The 27,404-nt window shown below is 39.9% G+C and overlaps 2 protein-coding genes across 5 annotated transcripts; both read left to right on the top strand.

The window, feature by feature from the left end:
• Positions 1-2,830: 2,830 nt before the first annotated feature.
• Positions 2,831-13,623, top strand: gtf2h1 (general transcription factor IIH, polypeptide 1). Of its 2 annotated transcripts, XM_080027190.1 has the most exons (15): positions 2,831-2,974; positions 3,356-3,525; positions 3,644-3,836; positions 5,511-5,676; positions 5,818-5,911; positions 6,244-6,393; positions 6,550-6,629; positions 6,735-6,868; positions 6,953-7,040; positions 7,139-7,227; positions 8,567-8,684; positions 11,532-11,622; positions 12,056-12,171; positions 12,640-12,732; positions 12,844-13,623. In XM_080027190.1, the coding sequence occupies exons 2-15, from the start codon at positions 3,372-3,374 to the stop codon at positions 12,928-12,930; spliced, it is 1,653 nt and encodes a 550-aa protein (XP_079883316.1). In that variant the 5' UTR covers positions 2,831-2,974; positions 3,356-3,371; the 3' UTR covers positions 12,931-13,623. The 2 variants fall into 2 exon arrangements, with proteins under 2 accessions (XP_079883316.1, XP_079883317.1); XM_080027191.1 differs by lacking the exon at positions 2,831-2,974 and having other exon boundaries at positions 3,168-3,525.
• Positions 13,624-13,853: 230 nt separating this feature from the next.
• hps5 (HPS5 biogenesis of lysosomal organelles complex 2 subunit 2) lies at positions 13,854-27,404 on the top strand. 3 transcript variants are annotated; one of them, XM_080028225.1, is made up of 24 exons: positions 13,864-13,995; positions 14,759-14,843; positions 15,735-15,864; positions 16,084-16,194; positions 16,306-16,370; positions 16,460-16,652; positions 18,093-18,223; positions 18,448-18,666; positions 18,741-18,812; positions 18,968-19,056; positions 19,263-19,441; positions 19,885-20,043; positions 20,471-20,630; positions 21,778-21,895; positions 22,317-22,463; positions 22,628-22,696; positions 22,798-23,366; positions 23,746-23,866; positions 23,961-24,110; positions 24,193-24,312; positions 24,439-24,552; positions 24,675-24,781; positions 26,411-26,714; positions 26,971-27,404. In XM_080028225.1, the coding sequence occupies exons 3-24, from the start codon at positions 15,757-15,759 to the stop codon at positions 27,029-27,031; spliced, it is 3,366 nt and encodes a 1,121-aa protein (XP_079884351.1). In that variant the 5' UTR covers positions 13,864-13,995; positions 14,759-14,843; positions 15,735-15,756; the 3' UTR covers positions 27,032-27,404. The 3 variants fall into 3 exon arrangements, with proteins under 3 accessions (XP_079884353.1, XP_079884351.1, XP_079884352.1); XM_080028227.1 differs by lacking the exon at positions 14,759-14,843 and having other exon boundaries at positions 13,854-13,864; XM_080028226.1 differs by lacking the exon at positions 14,759-14,843 and having other exon boundaries at positions 13,880-13,995.

Here is a 27,404-nt window from a genome sequence, read left to right on the forward strand (position 1 = left end):
CAGGTTGCATATGACCCCAGGAGAACAGCACATATTTTTTTCATGGTGTCTCTTTTAGATTTTGAAAAGGCTGTACCTTCATGCATGTAAACTGTTTGATGTGGTGTTTCCAGTCTTAGAGGGTGTTTCTCTTACTTTTACTGTAAATTACTCGAGAGTGGAAAGGACACAGGAATGGCTTCAGATGTACTACAATACAAGACAGCAAAATGTTCGCTTCCTTTTGCCACAGGAAAAAACGATTGATTTGTGGTTGAATATAAACCCACTGAATATATAAATGACAGTCTAAATAATATCCAACGATCTTTGTCTGACACCTGACGTCTCAAACGTTTGCAAATCTGAATGTTTTCAATAGTCATTACAACTCACAGATCTACTGATGATCATGTTTTCTTGTTTTTTTATTTCTTTGATTTGAATTTTTTTGTTGGTCTTCATTTCAATAAATACTTATTTTGCTCATCATATTGTATCATCATTTATTGGATTATATCCCATACTGTATACAGTCTAAGTGCATACACTGACTTTGAGTCAACTTCAAATAATTAACTCTAAATGATTGTTCTACTCTACCCTTTTACTCAATATCCAGCAAGCAAAACATTGTGTTTACTGCATTATGTAGACACGTCTCTAGTCTACTTCATGGCAGCGTTAGATGTTGCTGACATATTGTCTGGGTTGAATTAAGAAAATTCTAGATTATAGTAAGGCAGCTCTGGGACAAGATTTGCTGTTGGGCTCCAATTAATTATTTTAACACAACCTAATGATGAAAAATGTACCTTGTAAGCTCAAAGGACAGGGTTAGATGATCAGTAAGTGAATAATACATTAACAATCAACATTGATGTTGTACCTTAGCCGTGCAAACTGCTTAACAAATGCAATTGTGAATTTACCCTTGGAAATGCAAATGTATTCATTATTGTATAGGCTAATTGATGGTTGGAAGAATCTGTATAGAGAAATCCCAATAATAAATCAATCATAAAAAAGCTAAGGTTTATTGCAATATTCTAACAATCACAATCATAACTCTTCAGAAAAACCATACCTTAAATACAAAGGTGCTAAGCAGAATACTGGGAGTACTTCTCCATGTCACTCAAGGCAGGGGAGTCAGCCAAGCAGACACTGAGATGATTAGGTAGACAGGCAGACAGACAGAAGAATCCTGGAAACAAATGCAACTCTGTCAATTGGAAACACAACAGCCTTTGAAGCATACAACTGACCCTTCTTGTTTTAAAATTAAAAATGATACAGCTTTCTTAATTCCCCTCTGCCCTCATACTGATACTATCATATCCTTTAATAACAAAGCCAAATTATGGTTATGTTTCTTGGATACGAGTTCTGGTTTCAAGCTGTTTAATAGATGTCGTTCTAGAATAAATTTGACTTTTATTAAATCATGAATTCCTAATTCTTGACCATTGGCTATTGAATGTATTGCATTCCATTGTAGGATTATCAGATTGTCATATCCCCTGATCTTCCCAGTTTCCCACCTGATTCAGTCTTTTATTTTCATATTTTCAGTTTTGTGTTTTACTTGATTGGAACACTTAATAACAAAGGGCAATAAAATACATCAGCTGATTGGCTGTCAGCGCATTTGTTTTCACAATAACAGCATTTATCCTGCAGTATATCTCTACATTCTTCGATTCTATGATTAGGCCTTCCTCCATTTGGAACCTCTGATTTCTTTTGCAGACCGCTACTTGCGCCCATACCTCATTTATAACAGCAAAGTGAAGGAGAACATAGGGCTAGGGCCGCCGCTCCCTATACGCAGAGTACGCAGACTGCGTAGGGCACCAAGTTCCTGGGGGGGACCCCAAAAAAAAAAGAAAATTATAATTTTTTTAATTTTTTTATTAAAAAGGAAAAAGAGATGGTCCGGGGGCCCCCCAAAATAGTTTTTTTTTTAAAGTTCATGATAATCATTACATTACAAAAAAATATATAAATTAGTTATGAACAGGCCCATCGTTGTTTTTTCTTAATTGTGTAACCTATCCAGGGGTGGATTACTGCACAGGCACACCGGGCACAGGCCCAGGGGCCCAAGGGCTCAGGGGGGCCCTCAGCCAGAGATACTGATAGTAACTTTTCATGTTCCATAGTCAAAGAGCTCAGACACTGATGTCAATAACAGGGTCCAAAAAGGAATAGCCTAAATATAAGTACTCATTAAAATGTAACAAGATAGAAATAACTAATCGCAAAAACTCATCACTACAGCAAATGTGCCAAAAAGCAGTCGCAGAGATCTTGCAAGGGCAAAAAAAATTCGCTCACGCCCTACGGACGCGAGCTTCTTGGTGTTTTTTTTTTTTTTTTTTGGGGGGGGGGGGGGGGGGGGGGGCATCACTGACAATTTCAGTTTAGGGCACCCAAAAGCTTAGCAGCGGCCCTGCATAGGGCTTAACCGGGAAACTCGTGAATCCCACTGTCACTCCCTCTGTAAATGTTTTTTTTCATATAGATATATCCTGCAAGAAAAGTATTTCTGTCCATTCCATAGACAGGTTAGTATCATAGATAGTGGTTAGTATATAAATTCACGAAGACACGTGACTGTCATCCGCAGGAGTCCCACAACATTGTACAATTGAGCGTGCACCAAATAAATAAATAAAATATATTGCAATATACAGCAGAAGTATGCCAGGCTAGATTTGTTATTGTGGTTAAGATGCTGTAATATCCGGATCAATTCAGCTGACTTCTCTGACTGGAACTGATTTCCTTTGCACGTTATCCACCCGGAACTTTTTTAGTGTAACACAGTCATGTCGGCGTTGAAGTCCGGACGCACACCGGTGGAGTAGTCAAATCTCTGTTTAAAATAACAATTTTTCTCATTTTTTATATTCAATTGCGCGCGAGCTAAAGAGTATGTGTTGAAAGAAAGCGACGCTTTCTTTAAATTGTCGATTTATTTTGAGGTGAAGTAAGTTTCTTCCGACTTCTGTCTCAGGTTGTTCTCTCTTCTTGACTGTAGCTAACGTCACGCTGATTGATATCAATAAACCCGTGTTGTTTGGGTAGTAGCATTATCTGTCTGACGTTGTAATAAGCATTACACTGCTGCGCATTCATGAAATAGCTGCGTCTCATCCAAAGTGCTGAATATCTTAAGTTGCTCGCTTTATTCTTGCTTCAGATAATGTTAATTGTGTTACTTTAGGTACGACCTAGTTTTAGTCACAGCTAACTCAATAAGTTACACATTTTATTTCTTAATGTCCTGTCAATGCGTTTACCCACGAGGTTGTGTCAATACTGCTGTGCATGATTATTAACGGTAGTCAATAATGTTTTGCTCTCTCAGATATTTGTCTTGAGCCATGGCATCACTGTCAGAGGAGGTGCTGTTGGTAGTGAAAAAGGTTCGCCAGAGGAAGCAGGATGGCACACTTTACCTGATGGCTGAACGTATAGCCTGGGGTCCAGAGGGCAAAGACCGCTTCTCAGTCAGCCACCTGTATGCAGATATTCGCTGTGAGTACTCAATGCCGTCACAATTTGCAAGCAGGGCTAAGACAAATTTGATTTTGCTGGCTATGCTGATATCCAGGCAGCTGCAAATTGCAAATGGCAAAATTTGTTCTCATCACAGGTCAGAAGATCAGCCCAGACGGCAAATCCAAAATTCAGCTCCAGCTCGTCCTTCACACCGGTGATAGCACCACATTCCACTTTTCCAATGACAGCACTGCACTCAAAGACAGAGAAGCCGCCAAGGAGCTGCTGCAACAGCTTCTGCCCAAGTTCAAGAAGAAAGCTAACAAGGAACTTGAGGAGAAAAACAGGTGAGACTTGTAAGGTTTTAGCAAGATTTTCCTTAAAGTAAAGCTATTTTCATATACTTAACAAATCACATTAGATAGATGGATACTTTATTCATCAGACAGGGAAATTGTGTTGATGTTACAGTATCAAAGAAAGAAACGGAATCAACAATCTTATTTTCATTAGAAATTAGAAATGTGGATGTGGAGTCAAGTATACCAGGAGAAAGGGGAGTCATTGTAGATAGCTGTTAGCAGGAATTACCTTCTGTACCGCTACCCCCCCCTAAAAACAAAAACCCTCTGCCATCTGGCCATTAGGCTGTGTAGATTGTGTGTAGTACTGTCCATTATCATTCATTCATTTATGCAATGCAACACCCTTCTCTCCACAACCAACTATAGGGGCTGGAAAAAATGTAATGTTGAATTTTCCTTCTTTTTAAGGGTGTTTTCATGCCTAAAAGTCAGCATCAGGGTCCGAACCAATGTTCATTTTTTGTATCAGCTGTATATATTTGATCCGCTTAAGTTTGGTTTCACATTGCAGTCTTGCGAGTGCACTTGAGAACTTTCCATGATATAAAAACATCATGTGGTCATCACCTACGGGGGCTGCGTCCCCCTATATTGGAAATTGATTGGTTTGTAGATGGGAATGTGTTTTCTCCTTTAACCCATTGATGACTATGGCAATCTAGGATGCATGTCCTTAATGCCTGAGGGTTTTCTGAAAAAATAGTACGAATTGTCAAGTCTACCAAAACCTTAATATCTAAGCCTGTGTAGCACATACAAACATGAAATAAAATACATTTAAAAGTTAAGGTTCACAGGTTTTATTTAAACATGCTCCCTTAGCGCTTACAAACCAACAAATATTTCTAAAAATCGTCAAAATTAGATGAATTAGAAAATTATTAAATATTGTTAATAAATAGATGCAATGTGTTGTGTGATTTTCGTCAGTAGTCTATAGTAGACCTTGATTCTGCGCACCAAACGCCACTAACTGTTCTGTCGCCGACATAGCTGGCGTATTTTTTTTATTATTTTGTTTTATTTTTTATTTTTATTTTTTTTTTATTGACATGATTTTCGGCAAACCACACAACTTTTGGGTGGTCTCGTGGTCTTAAAAAAATCAACAAAACCCACCTCATGTGTATTTGAACCAATGACAGTGCATTCTATGCTGGGAATGCCATGAAAATTAGATAAAGTAATAATGCTGCGCGACGCAGCATCAGGCAGGAGAGCCAATGTGGCATCGCGCAGCAGCCGTCATCAATGGGTTAAAAGGTTGACAAAATGAATATTTGAAACTGCTGATTCTTAAATCTGTACATGATAAATCGAGTTGGGCAAGTTGATGCAGCAGCAACACATTATGAAGAAACAACAGCATCATTGAAGTCAAACAAAATGTGGTGAGAAGGGACCTGGATTAACCTAATGAGCCTGTGGAATAGTCACTTTTGTATCAGTGACGTCAGTCCAATATCCGATAATGGAATTACATCCGTATTGGCACCCAATACTGATAATGGATTGGATCATTCCCATCTCTTACAGTAAATAAATACAGTTCTCTGAACTTAGTAGGAAATTAACAAAGAATGTCTTCAATTTGAAATTATTAGTAAGGTTTTGTGGTGGTTCTTTCTTAAACTATTATTTTATTTTCTGTTGCAGGATGCTTCAAGAGGATCCAGTGCTGTTCCAGTTATACAAAGATCTTGTGGTGAGCCAGGTGATCAGTGCTGATGAATTCTGGGCCAACCGCTTAGGAGACATAAACAACGCAGACCCCACTTTATGTAACAACAAACAGGAAGTTGGCATATCTGGTGCCTTTCTGGTAAGTACTTCACGTCTGGCACAGTTAGACTTTTTAAAAACAATCTTATCTTTCATTCCATAATTGATTCAAGCATTGATAACTTGAGCATTCACACACATTTCATTGAAAGATAACAGACTTAATTTTCCTGCTTTACAGGCAGACATTAGACCTCAGACAGACGGCTGCAATGGCTTGAGATATAATCTTACAGCTGACATTATTGAATCCATCTTCAGAACATATCCTGCAGGTAAATGATTACATCTTCACTTTGAAGTGAGATAATCAATTGCAACAGTGGTGAGAGACGATGGAAAGGCTGCTACAAGATCAGATTTCATTTCAACTTTAATTTCAGATTTAATTTCAACTTTAATTTTCAACTACAGCTGTGTTATTGAATAACTCACTATCACTGGAATAAATGCTTTGTGAAATCAGATGGTAATTATTCAGCTAGCTGAAGCCCTCCTGTTTATACCAGGGACTGATATTAAATGTGCAACTGGTGTTGCTTATTGATTACATTGTATATTGGACAAAGCTTATTTATGCCATTTTATGCCAACTTTTTTCTTGCAGTGAAGCAGAAGTATAGTGAAAATGTGCCTCATAACCTGACGGAGAAGGAGTTCTGGACCCGCTTTTTCCAGTCCCATTATTTTCACAGAGACCGCCTCAACACAGGAACACAGGATATATTCTCAGAGTGTGCAAAACAAGATGAAATGGGTAGGAGCTTTTACAGTGTTTTCAGGTGCAAATCTCACATTGTAAATGCAAGGATTTTATTGCGATGTCATAACAACATTTTATTGCAACATTTAATTCATTACGGCAAACAAAACTGTCAAGCCGCAAAATTAAAATGTTCAATGTCTCATGCAGGGTTAAAGTCTATGGTGGTTCAAGGAGTGAAGAATCCTTTGGTCGACCTCCTGTCGTTAGAGGAGAAATCATTAGATGAGGTAAAATGTAATGTGATGACGAGCCAATCACATCATACTACTTCTTTAGCTTGCTTTTTACTCTTTGTCCTCTGACCTTAACACTTGGTATTTTCTGTGGCACAGGGTTATGGAGTTTGTACAGCACCACTCTCAACTTCCCATTCAAATAGGACCGTGAAGGATAGCAGCAACGCTGCCATTATAAAGCGGTTCAACCATCACAGTGCCATGGTGTTGGCAGCAGGATCACGCAAGGGGTAAACAGAAAACTTTTGGACAAAAAAAATCACTTGCTCAGTGTTGTACCTTTATTATTTGATATTTGTATCTTACTTTAAAAGGGAAACGCCAACTGACCAAGCAAGTGAGACGAGCAGTACAGATGGAAACTCCAGGGATTCAGACTTCTTCCAACCTCCTGTAAAGAAGGTAAAGTGGCTCAGAAGCTTTAAAGTTTTGTTTTTCCAAAATATGGTTAGTACTCTGTAATGGCCTAAGTAACTTTCTGTATGCAAACGTTTTTTAAGGTTAGAATAGAAGAAGCCATTGAATATGAAGATCTACAAAGGGAAAACAGACCAAAAACAGTCGCGTTAAACCTCACGAAATCTGACAGGTAAAGTTTGTCCACATTTTATTTTATTATTCCTTTGTTCCTCACTGGGTAACTTAACATCTTGTTTATTCAAAATGGCAGTGACTAATTAAATACTTTTTTTAGATTCTTATTTTCATCTAACTTAGGGGTGTCCAAAATTTGGCTCGCAAAGCATTTTTAATTGGCCCGCAGCAAATTCTAGAAATTTAACGTAAAATGACCCTTCAGTCCAAAATGCACCATCACTGCTCCCACTGACTGTTGCCGTTCTATGTGAGTCAAAAATATATATTACTCAAGCCGGGAGACGGGGTAATTATGCGAGAAAAACTCAGACTTTCTATTTTCTTAGACAGTGCAGTGGTTAATGCCATAGACTGCGATGGAGGAAAGCGGGGTTCGAGCCCCATTCAGGGTTAACACTAAAATGTAAGTGGAAATGTGCCTTGGTATTAATAAGCCCAACTAATTAATACATTCTGCCAACCCTTTTTGTAACAAATTAATGGAAAGCTGTGATATAGGCTTTTTTCTTCTTCTTTTAATTAAGCTTATTCAATTATCAAGCATCATTTAATAACATTTGATCAATTTCTCTAACTTTAATACATAAAAAGTGAGGCGATATATCTCACCTCTATTGAGTGGCCCTGCACTTCGTATATTTTTCACTATTTAACCATCAGTAACCAAAGTTTGGACACCCCTGATCCAACACATATTAAAATGATACATAACAGGCAGGTAATGTTTAATATTGCTTATTTTGTCTGCCAAACAGTCACAGAACTGATTATTAAAATATCAGTTTATAATATTTAAAACAGAATAGCGCGTAGATTTTGACACACTTTGTCATTAATTTTCTTTCCATCAAATCAACATAGACTAAACAATCAATTATTTGTGTCAGATTTAGCAAAGCCTATACTACAAGTATTTTAAAGCTCTTGTAGCCAGAAATGCATTGTACACAATTTGGGAAAAAAGCTCATCTGTCATGGGTTTCACTTCCTCTGATTGGTGTGCTCACGTTGTACCATTTTGACATTGATTTTGTCTTTCATATTAAAGTTTAGATTCATTGCTTTTACTGTTAAAGGTCCTGCCAATGGCCTTAACCAACACCTTAGTGTCACTCAAGCATATTATTGAATACACCTATTCCCACATTGAGGAGAACTTTAACTTTTCTGTTTTAAACCCCACACTTTATAATTTAATTAGCTAAATCAGGCATATTTTTGCCTTTGCAAATTGTCCAGGATTTTATAATAGGATTTCTATAAAATCTTGGTTGAATGTATGTTGACATGTCCTAATATAATGATTCTCACCCCCTGTCTTTATTTATTAGGTATGCTCATGGTCCTGTGCCACTTCAGTCCCAACAGTACACGACAAGCCAGGACATCGTCAACTCTGTCAACTACATCCGTCATGAGATGGTCAATTACAAACCCAACCTCACCCAGGTTAGATCATTTACAATTCACAACTTCATAACAATGTCCATCAGACATTCACACACTCACCAGGTTGTAAGCAGATTGACTGCTGTCTTCAGCTGAAAACATGGCCTGTGTTGGGGATTCAACCCTAATTTACATTTGAACAAAGATAAATAAACATACAGTCAAGTGCGAAAGTTTGTGAACCCCTTGAACATTTTGGAATTTTATTTATTGTAACCATCATTAATTCATTTTTATCAATACCAGTATTTTTTATATGAAATAACAGATGTTTGTTTATCAATTCAACATTTTTATTTTCCAGAAATCAATTGTTAAAACAGATAAAACAAATTATTTGACGAATGTTGTATGTGCAAAAGTTTGTGAACCCTGAGCTGCATTGCTTAAATGGAGCAGGTAAACACAATCAGATGGGCCAAATTGAGTCATGAAATGGACCAATGTAGTGAGAGATCTTTAGGGAAGAAATTGGGCGGCACTAGATACAACAGAGATAAAACCAGGTCAGTTTAGGCTCACCAAAGTGAACCCATACAGGTCAGACATGCTAAAAGGGGAAACAATCTCAGAGGATCTCAGGAATAGAGTTGTGATGCTGCACATTTGTCTGGGGACAGCTATAATTATTTTAAAAAAAGTTTGAGCTCCATCGGTCCACCGTGAGGCAAATCATCTACAAATGAAGAGCTTTAAGAGTGACTGAACATCTGCCTAGAAGTGGACTTCCTTCAAAAATATCCACAAGCGCCACAAGATAAGTGATTTTTCAGTTAAAAGCCAACCCAAACATTACATCTGGTGATTTGCAGACCTCTCTTGCAGCATCTGGGACAGATGTGCATGGTTCCACAATAAGAAGAAAACTCAGTCAACATGGCTTTCATGGGATGGTTGCTGAAGAAGCCTCTGCTCTCAAAAAAGAGCAAAACTGCTTGTCACAACTTTGCCAGAGAGCACCTGGAGATACCTGAAGTCTTATTCTGTGGACAGATTAGTCAAAAATTGAACTGTTTGGTCATAACCAAAACCGCCATGTTTGGGCAAAAACGCAATTCTGCCTACCACCTAGAGAACCTTCTCCCAAGTGAATAATGGTGGTTTCAAATTGTCTGCAAATCTCCAGGTGTAATGTTTGGGTTGGCTTTTACCTGAAAAATCACTTTTCTTGTGGCGCTTGAGGATATTTTTGAAGGAAGTCCACTTCTAGGCAGATGTTAAGTCACTCTTAAAGCTCTCCATTTGTAGATGATTTGCCTCACGGTGGACCGATTGAGCTCAAATTTTTTTTTATGAACTTATAACTGTCCCCAGACAAATGTGTAACATCAAAACTCTATTCCTGAGATCCTCTGAGATTTGTTTCCCTTTTAGCATGTCTGACCTGTATGGGTTCACTTTGGTGAGCCTAAACTGACCTGGTTTTATCTCTGTTTTATCTAGTGCCGCCCAATTTCTTTCCTAAAGATCTCTCATTACATTGGTCTATTTCATCAACCAATTTGGCCAACCTGATTGTGTTTACCTTGCTCGATTTAAGCAATGCAGCTCAGGGTTCACAAACTTTTGCACATACAACATTCGTCAAATAATTTGTTTTATCTGTTTTAACAATTGATTTCTGGAAAATAAAAATGTTGAATTGATAAACAAACATCTGTTATTTCATATAAAAAATACTGGTATTGATAAAAATGAATTAATAATGGTTAAAATAAATAAAATTCCAAAAGGCTCAAGGGGTTCACAAACTTTCGCACTTGACTGTATGTGTAGTTTGATCCATTCATACACAGCTCAGAAGCCCAATAACAAAACATTATTAGGTGTAGATCGGAAAACCTTCTCCTTCCAGTCACACCCATTGGTTTGAAAGGGCCTTGTACAGTCTAAATGACAAAGGAACAGCTGACTGTAATCACATGAGTCAACATAGAAATACCAATTATTTCAGGTGATACACACTCTTATAATAGGTCCATGGATACACAACAACTGTGGCCCGTTTCAGGAAGCGGGTTTTGAGGCAACTCAGAGTTAGTGGAAACTCTGGATTTTCCATTTCAGTAAGCATGCAGGTTCAGCGCAACGCAGTCCGTTTCTACGTCAACAGACTCAGCTAAACTAACCTAGTCGCTGGTAGGTTTGAGGGAACCAACTCTGAGTTTGTGGTCACTTTACGCTGCAGCACCAACTGAAGAAAGTGTGTCACGACGCGTCCCTGTACAGTTTGAAGCAAAATCACTCCTTAGAAATCGCCATCGTGATGTTTTTATCATTTCCTGACGATTTTACGTTTGATCGATCATTTAGGCCTATCTGATCAGTATTTTCAGCCTTCATCAATCGGTCCTCGTATCGTTCATATAGCCTAGGCCACCTAACGCACCGTGAACATGCTCTACATTTAGATTAATTAGCCTATTTGTGTTGCATCTCATTTCTTTTTTTATTAACGTCGGTTTCCTAACATCTGACACTGAGCAGATTTCTGTCAGGCTGAAATGTGATGCTGCACTCACATCAAAAACAGCCTGGTTAAATAGCCAAATATGAATATAGAAATTATGTAATATTTTAAACTATGACCAATTAATGAGGAACATACTAACATACTCAGAGTTGAGTTGACTGACCCAACCCTGATCCTCTGTTCTGAAACCGATAACCCAGAGTTGCTGAGCTCAGACTTGGTCAACTCAGAATGGAAGGTAGAACTTGGAGTTAGTTAAAACCTGCTTCCTGAAACAGGCCTCTGATTCCATTATTGAGTAAATGAGATATGTTTTATTGTTCAAACTGAATGGTACTTTCAAAGTCTTGAACCACAATATTTACACTTTGCAGGTGTTGTCCAGCGCAGCAGCTAGTTCTGCCATTGCAGCACTTTCTCCTGGTGGCGTCCTCATGCTGGCAGGAACACAGCAAGCCATAAATCGTAAGTGTGTTTCACAATTGCTAAATATCAACAAATATTTCTTACTTGTTGCTAGGCATGGGAAGTTTTTTAAATTTCATATCCTGGCCAAAATAATCAAACGTTGATAATTTCACATTTTTATTCCGTAATCATCTAAACGTACTGGGAAACTTTACCTTACATTTTGTTAAGAAACAAATCTAATATCATCCTATCATTTGTGTGAGGTTGCTGAAATGCTGTTGAGCAACACATTGAACTACAAGTTATTTCAACAAGACGGCTGTCTGGGTGTTTGTGGATCTTCTTCTTTTTTTTTTCAAAATATTGTCCAGCAAATAAGCTCACTGTGTTGCTTAAACCTGATTCCATACATCCAGGATACTTTTTTAAATGCTGAGTATTTTAACTGGTTGCACTTCACTAAATTGTATTTATTTCCATTTTCCAGAGATGGTACCTTCTGATTTACAAGGAGAGTTGAAGCATCTGTACGCAGCTGCTGGAGAGTTGTTGAGACACTTCTGGTCCTGTTTCCCTGTAAACACACCATTTCTGGAGGAGAAGGTAACTAGTATTCACTGTATTGCAAGAAGTTCAAACTATTTTTTAATACAAAAAGTTATTTCTTGTCTTGACACACATGATTTTGCACTAATCATAATACAAATCATGAATACGTTTATCAGGCTGATAAATGTATTCATGCACCTTGGACTTTTTCCATTGTTTCTGATTTAGTAACTCTGAATCTCTGTAGATGGTAACTAAGCTTATGGACGCAAAGTCCAGCATTCAGTGTTTATTACATACTTAAAATTTGGTTTAACTTGGACATAAATGTATTTGTATATTCCTAATCAGTTGCAAAAAAAAAACTGGCTGTTCATAAGCTGCAAAAGTTTCCCATCAGTGCGTCTAAGAATATAGTTAATATTTAACATTTAGGTGCCCATCACCCTTTAACAAGAGAGTAGTAAACTTCTCAAGATATGCTTTTCTTCAGATTTGTTCACATCCTATTTTTTTATATAGGTGATGAAAATGAAGTCAAACCTCGAAAGATTTCAGATGACAAAGCTTCGTCCTTTTCAGGAGAAGATTCAGCGTCAGTACTTAAGTACAAATGTAAGTCTCTGAGCCATTAAGGAGAACACAATGGCTCATAACAATTGATTGTTTTTATAAATATATGTATGTGTCTAGTCTATGTATTAAATGTCTCTGACGTTGCAACAGCTCACAGGACATTTGGAAGAGATGTTGCAGACGGCCTATAGCAAGTTCCACGTCTGGCAAACCCGTCGCATGATGAGGAAAACCTGAGGTCTGATGGTTCTTCAAAGAGAGGACCAGGAAGACATTAAAGTACATGGACAAGTGGCCTGTGAAAGTTCTCCAGACTGCTGTAAAGAGAAGAGACCACAGATCACTTCCTGATGGGACATGGTTCACAGGGGGCTTAATGATGGACGCTGCTACATCCACATCTGTTCAACAGAGACAACCTGTATCTCAGTCACAATTAATTGTAATTAGTTTCTTTCTCTTTTGTTTGTGTTTTTTCTGGATGGTTGGATGAGAGATTGGCACGTAAAGGTTAAATGGGACTTTTGAAATGGTGTGATATGACCAAATGTAAGATGGAAAACCCGATAGGCACTCAGGACATATGGGCTGAGGTGGTGTAAGATGCAGTCACAGGGCTGTCAACATGTGTTTCATCCGAGCAGAGAGAAGTTGAAAGAAGTTGGACATTCAAAGAAGCCCTTCTGAGCACTGGGTCGACTCATGGAACAAAGTTCCTGAAAATCTGAAGCTAAAGGCGAAGTGAATATAGCAATAGTGAAAAGATATTTCACACTCAGGTGCATTAAAGCGTGTGACTCCATCACACTGTCACTGGTTTGTAATGTCTGCACCCTCTGTCTGCACTTAAGACAAAAATGTTTCTCAATTAAAGTGAGGAATAACGCTTTTGTTTCTGTCTATTGAAAGTAACTGCAATAATAAGCACTCAACTCACTAATGGTCCAGTGAATGTTTTGTTTTTCTACCATTGTACTCTATAAATTACAACACCTATTGCTGCAGATGTGTGGGGCCATTCTACATAGGTGGCATATTGGCAGTATTGTTGAGATGGTTTCTTTTTCTCATTACATTCAGAGAAGCATCCAGCGCGCGACTCTAGGGAAACCGTCGCTGCTTTCAGGAAGTGTCCTCCCATTAGCTGAGCAGAACCGTGACACCGTGACAGGTCGGTTGGCTTCCCATAAAGCGGCGTGAGAGACCGCTAACTTTATCCACGGAAGAAAATAATGAACTCACTCATCAATGTAAGAGTGTTTCGGAGTGGATTTGTTAGCGTTAACGTGGGAGTGGCACTTGGTGAGTTGGCCTGTCAAAACAATGACTAATGAATAAGTGAACGGCAACGCCACCCTCTTTGCTAGCTAGCATGCCTGCTAACTTAGTATTGCCAATATAGAGACCAATGCGAGATGGCACACTGAACAAAGTCTTCGGATGTCTTTTAACTTTAATTATCCGCCCTGCACATGTAACGTAGACATGACGTGCTCATATTTACAGTTGTAAAGGCTGTCGGCGCTACATTAGATTTTGAAGGAAACGTTAGCATCAGTGTCAGCAGACGGGTCTCGTGATGCACGAGCGAATCGTCCCTCTTTAGCTGTTTGCATCAATACGCTCACTTTACTGTAGCTGAATCTCAATCCAGGGGTTGCAGCCTAGAGTTTTACAAACAAAAGTTGTCACAGAAAACTTAATTCATCAAACTAAATGAGTGCCCCTAACTAACATGAACTTCAGTTTGAGCGACTTTAAAAATGTTGATGGTTATTAACGTTTACCTTGTTTTACGTTGTGGTAAGAGTTAATTAGAATGTCTGTGTCAACGTTCCATCGTGTCCTCAACATCTGTTATGTACACGGGAAGGCTGAACATCATAGACACACGGGAAGGCTGAACATCATAGACACCGCTCCTACCACTTCATGCCACTCTTCGCCAGCCTCCAGGGGACCTATTCAGCACTTTGTATTTTAACCCTCCAAAAAAGAAACTCTACAATAAAATGTTAGTTGTAGTAGGCCTATATGAATGCAAAATAATGTGTTTTTTTTGCAGTGTATTATTGTTTAGGGATCTGAATACTTCCCCTACCACTGACCACAAGTCACAAAGCTGACTGATAAATACAATCTTAATTATGGTAAGCCAAAAGCACCACACACTTATTGAATCTGTACCTTCTGTAGAGAAATAAGCCGTTGTTTGCCCCTACTTTTTCTTATTTGATTTAAGAGCAACATGGTTTTTCAGTGAGTTATTTTGGATAGTAATTTTTAGGTAGAGATTTGATGCCTTCTTTTGTGTGTCAGGACCATTGTATATTGCAAGTTTAGGGTCTAATTCTACACATTTGCCCCAGGTCTCTTTAGCAGGTCAATTCAACTATGGTCAAATCTTCATCCGCAAATACATTCCTGTTGCAGGACAGTCCTAACAGATCAGACTGCTACTGACCTTCTTTTGAGACTCTTGTGCCAACTGCTGAGCTTAGGAGCAAGTATTTTCCACATTTTGTTTTTCAATGATTTTATACCACAGGCCTTGGGTTCTGCTTCCTCATTTGCTCACTTAAAGCCACAACAAGTTAATTACAGCCAAATTACAGTTAGTTGTGCTGCGTTTCGTTCTTTCAGCCACTGTAGCCTGACAGCTCCAGGACAAGAGACATTTATATTATACAACTTACTACCACAGAGACCTCCTCCGATTCACACAATTGTTTTAACTTTATTAATACTAATATAGTGCCATCCCATTGTTGGTATATAAAAAAAAACGTCAGAAAAATGTTGCCAGATAAAAAAATATACTTGAATTTGGACTTTGTTTTTCACTTAAGTGTATTACATGAGTTATACTCTGATGTGGAGTTATAACAGGCTTGAGACTGTGAAAGTGGAGTCATGACTGGTCAATTTGAGAGGGTACTGAAAGTCACAGAGGGCCATGATATGTGAAGAAGTGGAGTGGTGACTCTTGAAGCCCCTCACATTTGTTTAAGTACTTGGCTGACTGTCTCATTCTCTCTTAGCTGTAGAGGATCACCAGTGAAAATGCCTCTGATACCAACTGTGCCGGAGAACTACAGTCATGTACTGGCAGAGTTCGACTGCCTCGACCCACTTCTGTCTGCTCTCCGATTGGACTCCGGCAGGCTCAAGGTAGGTTTTACCATCACGTGTCTGAGTCAATGCTATGATATAATCTCACATACAGTAGATGATTTAAAAGGAATTTTTAATGTTTCTGAAGTACTACAACAGTTGCTGAAATACCTCAATTGCACCTGTACCTCCTGTACTTTGTAATCACCAATCATAGATTTTTAAACCCAACAGCTACAATGTACTTCAAAGGCTAAAAAATGTATTGTTTTACAGTGTACCTGTTTGGCGGTGTCAAGGAAGTGGCTCGCATTAGGAACTTCAGCAGGAGGGTTGCACCTGATTCAGAGGGAGGGCTGGAAACAAAGGCTCATCCTCACTCACAAGGTAATATGTGACTGAGTGCCTATTGTCTATTGTAGAGTTTGTTTGTATGTGTCAGCTTCTATTCATTTCTTGTTCACTCCTAACCCATCGTGCACCCTTTTTTTCTTCTAGGAGGGATCTATCACTCAGGTGGTGTGTTGCCCTCATGATGAAGATTTTATCGCTGTTGCCACAAGGTTAGAGTGATGTAAAACAAATTCTCAGTTTGGTTGTTTTTCCTGTGTTGTTGTTCACAGTGTTTGCTATATGTTTGTCTCTTCTCCAGTCAGGGTCTGGTGGTGGTGTGGGAGCTGCAGCTGGAGCGGCGGGGTCGTCCAGAGAGAGTCAGTGCCTCGTGGGAGCACAGAGGTCAGACAGTCACTGCACTCTGCTGGGACACAAACACCCTCAGAGTATTTGCCGGGGACTCGGGAGGCAAGGTGTCCTTTCTCCGTGCAGGATCCTCCAAACTGGGCAAGGTAGTGACTCGCTGATTAACAATGAAAATTGTGTGTTTCCTTGACTTTAAAGCCACTACAAGTAACGTGGTCCATTGGCGGCCCCTTTGGACAAAAGTGGTAGTATTTTTACGACGCCCGCTGTCGCAAAGCTGTTTTCTAGCTCGTGCCAGGCGTGCGAGTGTCAACTGAGAAGGGTGCAATATAGTGCATGTCCGTGTGTTGAAACTGTGAGGGCACGGACTCTTTTCGGCTCCGTGAGAGTGGTTTTGACACTGCATCAACTAATGCCAGCCACACACACCTGATTGCAATGAGTTGATGCAGCAATGTCACCTAACTACTCTCTCTCACGGAGCTGAAAGATTACGTGTCCTCACAGAAAGCGAATGAATGGGAGACGGCAGTTAGTATGGATCACGATGAGGTAATGTGTTTGTGTTGTTGATGTAAATAATTACTATTTCAGATAATGGTTATCTGATGATGGTGAAGCAAAACAAACTTTGTGTTTGTGCCAACCGCTCATTCATTTAGGAGTAAACACTGCAGTCTAGTTCGCTCCCGTGAAATTGTATACGCGTTGCTTGGCAACGCCCTCGTCCCGCCCGTAGCCTATATCACTCTCCCTTTTAGCTTTTCTTCATTGCATTCTCTTTTTTTTCTTTGATGGTTCAGCCCGATTCAGCCCCGTTATCAGTCATTATGACGACAAATAACTGTCTCAAACAAGGCTCCTGCTCCCCTTCCCTCACCTGGAGGGATAGGCTTCTCAAATCGCGTTGCTGCGCCACACTGAAATCTGCGACCAATACGGATATATGACCATAGAGCCTGCACGAGCGAACTGAAAATCGGACTGGGTGTGCGACCAGACCAAAAGCAGTAATAAAAACGTCTTTCTTTGCACTGATGGTCTCGTTTGCTGTTAAAGGTCATTTATGATTATCAGAGGAAACATGAGGCTGTTTAAAAGATATTTATATGTTACTCGTAGCTGCTTTAATGTATAGAGCGAATGTGGCTTGGCAAAACAAGGTTTTTCTTAGACTTAGAGATCTTTAAACTGCAGACTCAGGATCTAAAAATAAAGGTAATCTATTCTAGACAACCCAATACCTCTGAGCTAGATGTGGGAAGATTGTAAAGAAAAACTAAGAAAGAAAAAATGTCAACAGGCTGCTAGAAGCCTTTTGAAGGCTTTAATTTATGTGTAGTAGGTGTTCAGAGTCTTGTGTGTAACCGTTTGAACATCAAGCCAAATTTGGCATTTGTTTCTGTTTAAAGTTGACATTCCCTGCCATCCGGAAGGTTGTGAATTGATCTGAAATGTAAAACATTTGCTTACTTTGGAAAATGTATTGCATCCATGTAAATTGTTTATTCGTGTCCCTCCTTGTATTCTTTTAATTCCAATGCTTTTATTGATTATTCATTTGAAATGATTTTCTTTCGTTCTAGGGGTCAGCATTCGTTATCTTCCCAGTTCAGACCGTCACAACTGTGGATTCCAGAGTGGTTCAGCTCGGGTACCAAGATGGCCGCCTGATGGTGTCGTCCCTGAGCCGTTGCTACCTCTGTGACACAGAGAGGTGAGTAGCAGTATGGCTGTGTGTGTGATAGACAGAGACTCTCATAGGGACCATGTTAACACCCACATATTGGTAAATATTCTCCCTGCTCCCTTAGCAAGATGGTAAACTATATCTCAATGGTAGACAAAGTCTAGTATTGTGGTGATTTATAAAGGAGGACTATATGATACTTTTGGGTACTTATCTTTGAGCAGTGAAATGTTTTTTGTCTTTACCTTTAGGGAGAAGTTTTGGCGTGTTGGAAATAAGGAGCGCGATGGGGAGTATGGAGCTTGTTTTTTCCCTCAGAACCGAGGATTATTAGTTGGTCAGCCCCCGCTGCTGTATTGTGCCCGGCCAGGGTCTCGAGTATGGGAGGCCAGCTTTAATGGAGAGGTTCTGAGCACCCATCAGTTCAAACAGCTGCTAGCCTGTCCTTCTCTACCTCTCATCACTTACAGGTACTGATTGTGCTTGTGTTTGAAAGTCTTGGTCTATAAAAGGCCAGCTCCTACATTTTCTTTACTTTCTGCAGAAATGAGCCACATTACAACCCATCGCAGAAGAACCCCCAGTCCGTCGCCTTCCCTAAATTGCTTAATTTGGGGTAAAGTTAGATATAATTTATATATCTTTTATTATCCACCTTAAATAAATATGATAAAAAGCAAGAAATATGTTAATAAGTACATCAGTCAGCATGGCCTCATTGTTAAATAAAGTCTGTCACTCGAGTAACTTTACACAGTTATTTATTTGTAGAGACCAAAACTTGCTGACCTGGACGGATTCGGCTATTTATATCTTCACACCTCAGAATGGACAAGTGCTTCTGTGGACCGAAGTCGAAGGTTGGCTGCTGCTTTCTCCCAGAATACCACCAACAATCCTTTGCTTGGTTAAGCAAACATTTTATTGATACAATACAATGTATACATATTGATGAAACACACAAGATGTCAATATAGGTTCAAGAAATACTCATACTCATCGGACTACTTGTCATTAGGAATAAAAAGGATATGGTTTTGATATATATATATCTTTTTTCTTATAGATTTGGTTGATATTGCCGTCTACCGCAGCGAACTCTTCTGTCTCCATGGCAGCGGACGTCTGTCCCACCTTTCCCTGTTGCCTTCTGAGCGCTGTGTTGAGCGTCTGCTACGGAGGGAGTCCTGGACTTTAGCTGCTTTTGTCTGCTGTATGTTCCAGCAAGCAATCACCACCAGCAGGGTAATACGGCTGCTACTGCCATACTGAGTGGCCTTGTCTCTTTGCACAGTGTAACCTAGATTCCAGTGTTATCTGGGCTAAACTATTCATATGGATTTATGGCTTCCTGTGGTCCTATGCTGCTAAATATACAGCACAAAATATACCTGTTCGCCTGATTTGTCTAGATATGGCTGTGCAGGGGCTCTATATGGCTCCTGTTATCGACTAGGAAACAGTGTTTTACTTTCAATACATAGATAACAAGGAATTCAAAATATGTGAGGCTGGGTTTGTGCAACCAAATGTGAACTGTACATACCACAGGTAATGGTTTAAAGCCATGCAGAAATCAGCTCCTAACCAGACTTCTGGTTGATGATCTGAGTAAGAGCTCATCCGTGTGGATTAATGTATTGGAGTGTTAGTAGAGGATTAATGACAGTCATTCCTGTTGGATCCAGGCCAGGAAATCCATTCCCATCGACCGCCTTGAACATCTCAGGTCCCAGCTCAGTTCCAGCACACACCTGGAGCTGAGCGGGCAGCTGGAGGAAGTCATCAATAAACTAGAACCTCTGGACTCCGCCTGCAGCAGCCGTAGAAGTAGCATCTCCTCTCATGTAAGTTAAAGGAACTTTGATAATGTGATACGGACCGCACTTCCATTTCATTCACTTCTTTTTTGGACCCATTGAATCCTGCTACTATGAATGAGGATGTTTCTCTGTGGCTTAATATTAAATAGGTTGTTTGGTGAGGATTGGCAGGTGTAAACAGTGGAATTAATGTTAATAAAGTCAGCTAACATTAGCCAGTATGACTCGTTTGTCACTCATGACTCGTCGTGACATCCTGGGAGATGATTTAATTCCACATCAAACTAATACACAATGGTTTGTTTACTCTCTTCTGTGTTTTGCGCAGCACCAGAGCGCTGTTGTGAACCACCCTCTGAGCCTATTGTCACTGAGGCACGCACTTTCTGTAAATCTGTATAGACATGTAACAAATGAGGGGCACTGATACAGGATATATATTGTTATCCAGGAGAGCTTCAACGTCCTGGACTGTGGGATCTACCGTGTGATCAGCCGCAGAGGAAGTCAGTCAGACGAGGAGACGAGCTCCCTCATCAATCAGTCCACGTCAGAGGAGGAGCGGCTCAAAGAGTTTAGTTTTGGGCAGGAGGAGGATCAGGTAGATCCTGGTAAGAGAAATGATGTCATTAAAAACAAGCATACAAAATTGCTAGTCAAATTCACATATAGGACATTTCAAAACTCAACGCTGACCCCCAATGGACATTATTATTAAAACGGGTATTTTTAATGTAATTATTACTACAAATAATCCTCATCATTATCATTACTAATGATAATAATTAGTTGTACTAATATAATCATAATCATATGGGATCAAGTTTAACAGGTGGAAAATTGCCTGTACTTGTAATTGAGAAATAACACATAATAAACACAATCAACACTTACCAGTTGTGCAGAGTGAGTGATATAGACACAGTGTGCAGATCAACAACCACAGCTGAACCAAAAAAATACAAACAAGAAATGTATTCTCACACACACACTCTTTTTTTAACTTTCTTTACTCCCATTTCTTTTTATCTGACTCTCTCTCTTTCTGTATATACTCTCTCACTCTGCGCGTGTGTGTGTGTGTGTGTGTGTGTGTGTGTGTGTCGAACAGGAACAAACTCCTTTTCTGCCTCTGAGTTCAATGTGAAAAGAGAATAAAATTATTTCCTGTTTATATTTACCATTATATTAACATACCTGAATAATACTTAGAAAAAAACATAGATGCAAAATTCTAATTTTGGAGCATCATCATCTTTCCGTCTATAAAGAATTATCAACATAAATGTGACATGGTTGATTCACGTTAATAATTTTTCTCTTTGATGTTATCTCTGTTAAAACATAATAGTAATGTACCGTCTTGTATGTTTGCTAGTTAAATGTATGTGTTTCTGATCATATTTGATAAATACACAAAGGCTCTTGATCAATACTGTTGCTATGCTGGATTTACTCTGCGAGCTGAATGGTCTCTGATGGCTGACATGCTTTACAAAAAAAAACATTCACCTTGACATATGATTAATATCAAGTTTCTTGTCTGTTCCTCTGCATCACACATATATCACCATTTTGGTTATGTTTTTGTTTGTTTGTCTTTTTGCATTGTGCAACATTTTTGATTTACATTTTCTCTATAGTGTCTGGAAACATTGCTCCATCTGCTTGCATTATGTCCTCTGCCTCTCATCATTCCCCTTCAGTACTCCATCCATCTGTGTTTTTCCTCTGGCTCTTGCCCCCATATTTATTCAGATCCACATTGCAGTGAGCGTACCGAGGCTGAGCGCTCTGATCAAGGCCTGCAGTTCCACCTCCCCCTCTCATTCCGCCCCAAACCCCCTCGTATCGCACTGCAGGCCGTCAAAGACAGGTGAACATGCAGAGAAATATAAGACAGACATGATAACAGCCTTTAACAGAGCCAACGTGTCACAGCACAATGTGTACACAGCACACACAGCAGCTTATAGCAAACAAGCAGGAGCTGTAATGTTAAGCTTATTTCTGTTTTTTGTTTTTTTCTGTTTCTCTATTAAGAGGATTGAAACTACTTAAGTAACCCTATCATTTAGGTGCAGCTGTGCTTTTATAAGACTTACTTCCCCTTTCCACTAAAGAACCACATCTGTTTTCTTTTTTTTAAATTCACGTTCATCCATTTTGGAGCATACCATTGTTCACTGATTGTAGTTTTGTTTGCCATTCTGGTTGTCGGATTGTAAACCCATCCTCCTAATGTGATTTTATCGGTGAAAGGTTGTTTTATTATATTTGATTTTTCTGCTTCTCAGTGTTTCTAGTTTTGTAAAGAAGACAACAGAGAAGATCAACACCCTTCAGATGAACTCTGAGCTCTGGCAACGACCAGATTTCAGAGAGGGAGGACTGGCTGAAATGTCGGCAGCCGCTTCTCCATACCCAGAGGAAATGGACAATGAGTAAGTACAGAACTTTAAAAGTCAACTGGTAGCTACTGAGAACAGCTGATGAAATACGGAACTCATCTTTCCTTTCATTTTAGGCCAAATAAACTTGTATATATATATGTATTATTTTTTTGCTATTGGAAGATAAAACAAGTTCATTACATTTGTCGTGACAGAGTATATGATGAAATGCCAAACACAGAGGCCGACATGCAGGAACTTCGATCAGCAACAGAGCGAGCTATGTAAGTAATGCAGAAGCTTTTTGGTAGAATCCACATGGCAAGATCTCACAACCTTTTTCCCCCCAGTTTAAAGATTTGATTTTTTTACATGTTTTTTACAGCTCGCAGATCCAAGATCCTTTGGTGCTACTGGACCCAGTCTGCCTGAGAGAAACTCTGCTGGAGTGGCTGTCGGTGCTGGAGCGAATACTCGGACATGTAGAGAACGGGTCAACTGCTGCAGGGGATTCAAACATGGATGGACAGGGAGAGGAGAGGTGGGAGACAGATTATCTAGAGGAGTCTTCCCTCTCGTCAGGAGAACCAACACAGAGCGTGACAGAGGAGAAGAAAGAAGAGTCTCCTGAGCTCGGAGAAAAGGAGGAGGACCAGTGTGACTCTGCTGAGAAGAAGGAACCAGAAGTTTCTAATGTGAACCCTCCAGAGCCTGTTCGACTGGTGTCTCCCAGACCCATACCATCGGATCTCCTGGCTAATCTCACCCAGCTGGCAACGCTATACACAGAGCTGAGCTGCTTTAGAAAGCAGGAGAATGAACAAGCGTTGGGGTGCACAAGTTTTCTGCGCCGCTACTTCTTTCTGCTGGACCAAGAGCGTGTGAGAAGAATGTGTCTGCTGTGTTATCGGGAGCGGCCGGAGGTGCAGAGCTCTTTCGCAGAGGCCATGCTAGGTCAGCAGCTTCTCCTTAAAATATATAACCATACCAGACCCTATATAATTATTATTATTTTATTTATTTTTCAGATTTTAAATGTGACCAATGCAAAAAGAGAAAAAAAAGGGGAAAAAAAATACATAAGAAACAAAGAAGCAAAATATTTATTTTTGTAATAACGGAGAAATATCCTAAGTTTGGTTCTGAGGCAGTGGAGCCTAAGGACTCAATGACTCTATTAATTATATAGACAATTTATAATCCACCTCTGTGCTCCAGCCCCTCATTTCAGACCTTATCTTGTAATTTAAAAGCCCCTGCACTTCTGATACTAGTGCAGTCGTTCATTCTTAGTAGATTTGGAAATAATATTTTTTTCCCCCATTCTCTGTAGATCTCACTCAGTCCAGTAAGGTGGTGGAGGTTATTCAGAGAGGTGATCTGCTGAGGTCACTGCGCAGTCTGAGAGAGTTGCAGCCCTGGAGTTCACCTCCTCTCCTCGCCCACTTACACAGGTCAGTACGCGTAATTCTTTAACACGCTCGGCACATACTTGCATCAGAGTTTTGATGGACCTGATGAATTAAGTTGTCTACGTAAATTATATAGGTTGTATGAGAAGCACGGGGAGGCGGCCGTGCGCTCGTTTTCTCAGTTCTATCCTACAATAACTCCTGCTGACGTGATGACCATGGCTCAGCAAAGCCACTTCCTGGCATACCTGGATAATCTTGTCCAATCACAAACCGAGGAGCACAGGTACATCTTAAGTTTCATCTGCTATGTCACAGACAAAGAAGATCACCTTGTTGTGGTATTTTAAATTAATTTCTCCCTCTAGGTTGTCATTTTTGCAGTCCCTTCTTGAACCAGAGTCATTGAGACAGGATTGGCTGCAGCTGGCACTTACCCATGATGCCCCTCAACGCTGTGATACCTTGACCCCTGATGGACAGCCCAGGTCAGCTTCTTTGAGTGTGTTCAAAAAATAAAAAAAAACATTGATGTGCTTAGGTTAAGGCTCAGTAAGCTTTTGGTTTGAGTATAAAAATACTCTGTAACTGTGAAACGTTTGTTTGTGCTGCAGATGGCATTCCCATTGTTTCAGCTGGGGTTACGGACGCCTCCTCTCTCTTCTGATTGGTCTTCCTGCTGACCTGACCTCCAAGCAGAAGATGGCAGAGACATGCCGCAGTCATGGGTATTTCTAATTTTCTCTTAAGTCAGCAGGACAAGTCATTCATTGCTGTTTTAAAAAATAAAAATATTTATGGACTTTCAGTGTCGTATATAACTTTCTGTATAATTTGTTTGTGCGTTAAGGTACTGGATGGGCTACCTCTGCCTCTGCCGTGAGCTGCATCGCCGCACTGAAGCATTCTCCACCATCTGTCAGCTGGATGACATCAGTCTGCTGGAACAACCTGATGGTAAAACTTCACAATTTTAGTCAGAAGCAGAATTATAATCTTATAATATTAATGATAATGATAATAATAAAAATGGGTTTGACAGTGATGATGTGTGTCAGTGGCTTCTGAAATACATTCTGAAAACCACATGTCTATTACATGTGCATATACACAATACATCAGTATTGCTGCATGTTTACTTAAAGGGACTCTTACCGATCCTGCAATTGAGAATTACAGCACTATCATACCATCCCGCCTCCCTCCAATGCCCCACCCCCTCATTCCCATCCCCGGTGTTTTATTTTTTTTGTTGAAGAAACTTTATTTACACAAGCAGACTTACAAACTACTGCCTCCGCGCACGCACGTGAGTTATATTGTAGCGGAGGAAACTGGTGGCTGTACCGGTACCGCGCTGATCTGCTTGTATCACAGGTTTCACTTCAGAGGTGTCGGCCAGAACACCACTTATGGCCAAAGGCGTCAGATTATAAGCATGAGACTAGGAGAGGAGGAGTAGGGATTTATCCGCTCTTTATTTTCCTTCTTTCACAGGCACAGCCGCATATAGATCACGGGAAAAGAACAAAGGCTTAAACTCCGCTCGTGAGGAGATCGTTAGAACAGCTGTTGCGACCCGCGAATCGCAGCCGTTAATAACATGCAAACTATATTATAACAGCGATCGGGACTGCATGTACATACTCACACACGGGTGATTCACATTTAAACTCAGATAAACACGTTTCCATGTGGAATGATCGCTTACTGCGGCAACGCTCACACATCTGACCGAGGGAGAAGAGAAAGGAAACTTACTATACAGGCTCTCTGGCCGACTGATGTAACGGCCCTAAATGACTGCTATCCACACTGAACAAAACACATCTTAACACACTGTAAGAAATAACAACACTGTAACTTATGAACGTTGGGGCCTTTTCTACAATGGTCGCTACTCGCTACTGTCTGCCGTGGAATCAAAACAAACCCTCTAGTTGAGAATGCGCAATACAGAAGCAGACGACAAACAGACAGGTCTGTCGGCCAATCAAATCGTTCGGTCCGAATAATATCATTGGTTGAAGTTTTCACAAAATATTATGAGATTGAAATCATTGTTTGTTTTTACTCCTGGTGGGTCTGTCTTGCATTTTAGAGTGTCATCACCTTATTAATACCATTTTAACCTAATCCAAAAAAAGTGTAAAAATGCAACAAAGGTAAGGGTAGCTTTAAAGTATCCTTATCCTCAGCCAACATATGATCACAATTTTCAAGATTATCAAAACATGTCACCAACTGCAAACATTAAAGCCGATTGTTTTAATGGAGACATAACCTCAAAATAAACTGAACTTTATGACTTGTTTACCCTTTTTAATGATATAGAGAGCTTGTTTGGCTATCAAATTCACTTACAGTGTTTGCTAGGTCCTAAAAATGAATTCCTTTTTACACTTATCTACTACATCAGGAAAGAATCAGCTAATTAATCATGTACCTTAGTTACACTCACTGCATTCATTAAAGTTAATTCTATGGCAGCCATCAAAATGATTGCAACACATTCTAACTATAGCGCACTGTCATGGAACATATATCATTGTCTATAATCTTTGCACTGGCTCTACTATTATCCAGGTGTGGAACCCCAGACCTTGGACGAGTGGAAGCTCTTGATCCAGTTATCTCAGTGCAGCAGCAGTGCGGCGGTGGACTCTGACCAGCTCTCATCAGGTGTGAATGGGAGCAGCAGCTGGTCCAACGGCTCAGCAGCAGACTGTGGAGGGCAGATCAGCCCCGAGAGCCTGACCCTGATGCTGGCTCGGACGGCCGGGCCCGACCGCGCCATGGACCTGCTGGAGGAGTGCGGGGTCCAGCTGGTCTTCTCGCCGCACTCCAAACTGGTCTGTGAGCTGCTGAGACTCGCTGAGAAGAGGCAGAGGTGGGTACAGTGTGCCGATGAAACATGACTATCCAACTTTTATAGAGTGCAAAAAGATTCAGAATGATTTTCATACGTGTCTTTGGTCGGAGACAACAATAAAACACATCTTCCATATCGCAGTGGTTTTATTATCTAATCAAAATGTGTGAATGAAGTCTGAAAAAAAGGGGGACAACTAGAATCAAAGAGAATGAGTGTGAGTTGAATTATATTCATTGTTATTTACAGTGTTTCCTTTATTGTCTATTTTCAGAGCGATCATCCAGACGATGCTAGAGCGCTGTGATCGCTTCCTGTGGTCTCAGCATGCCTAACTAAAGACCACCGCTGTGTGGACAAATTAACACTGTATGTGAGTCTCCCCAGTAACCGCTGTTGAAGCTGTGACTTAATTTATGCACTGTAAAATTGTCAAAGGTACATCTCATAGTGTAAACTGTATTATCCTATTCACTTTTACTTCACCTTGTTTTTGCACAGAGCTCTCCAGTATTATCTTCGTTCCATTTACCTGCCAATTTGATCAATATTGAGAAATACTGTTTGTACAGGGTATTATCAAATTATTGTTTGTTTTTTTAATTATTCAGGTTAAATGCTTTATTGCATGTACAGGTAATGAAATATCTCTATGATAAAAAAAAAGTAAAAACTGTCAATAATTACAGAGAAATGTTCTAACCAGAT

Source organism: Ammodytes marinus (genome assembly GCF_949987685.1).
Source record: "Ammodytes marinus genome assembly, chromosome: 5".
Lineage (NCBI taxonomy): Eukaryota > Metazoa > Chordata > Actinopteri > Uranoscopiformes > Ammodytidae > Ammodytes > Ammodytes marinus.

What these genes read in the sequence shown, in the direction of transcription:
- hps5 (XM_080028227.1), top strand. Translation starts at nt 15,757, where the DNA reads ATGCCTCTGATACCAACTGTGCCGGAGAACTACAGTCATGTACTGGCA. An exon ending in TACCTCTGTGACACAGAGAG is followed by an intron (nt 18,224 to 18,447) that starts GTGAGTAGCAGT and finishes CTTTACCTTTAG; the next exon opens with GGAGAAGTTTTGGCGTGTTG. An exon ending in TCACAAACCGAGGAGCACAG is followed by an intron (nt 24,111 to 24,192) that starts GTACATCTTAAG and finishes TTCTCCCTCTAG; the next exon opens with GTTGTCATTTTTGCAGTCCC.
- gtf2h1 (XM_080027190.1), top strand. Translation starts at nt 3,372, where the DNA reads ATGGCATCACTGTCAGAGGAGGTGCTGTTGGTAGTGAAAAAGGTTCGC. An exon ending in CTTCAGAACATATCCTGCAG is followed by an intron (nt 5,912 to 6,243) that starts GTAAATGATTAC and finishes TTTTTCTTGCAG; the next exon opens with TGAAGCAGAAGTATAGTGAA. An exon ending in TGCAAAACAAGATGAAATGG is followed by an intron (nt 6,394 to 6,549) that starts GTAGGAGCTTTT and finishes TGTCTCATGCAG; the next exon opens with GGTTAAAGTCTATGGTGGTT.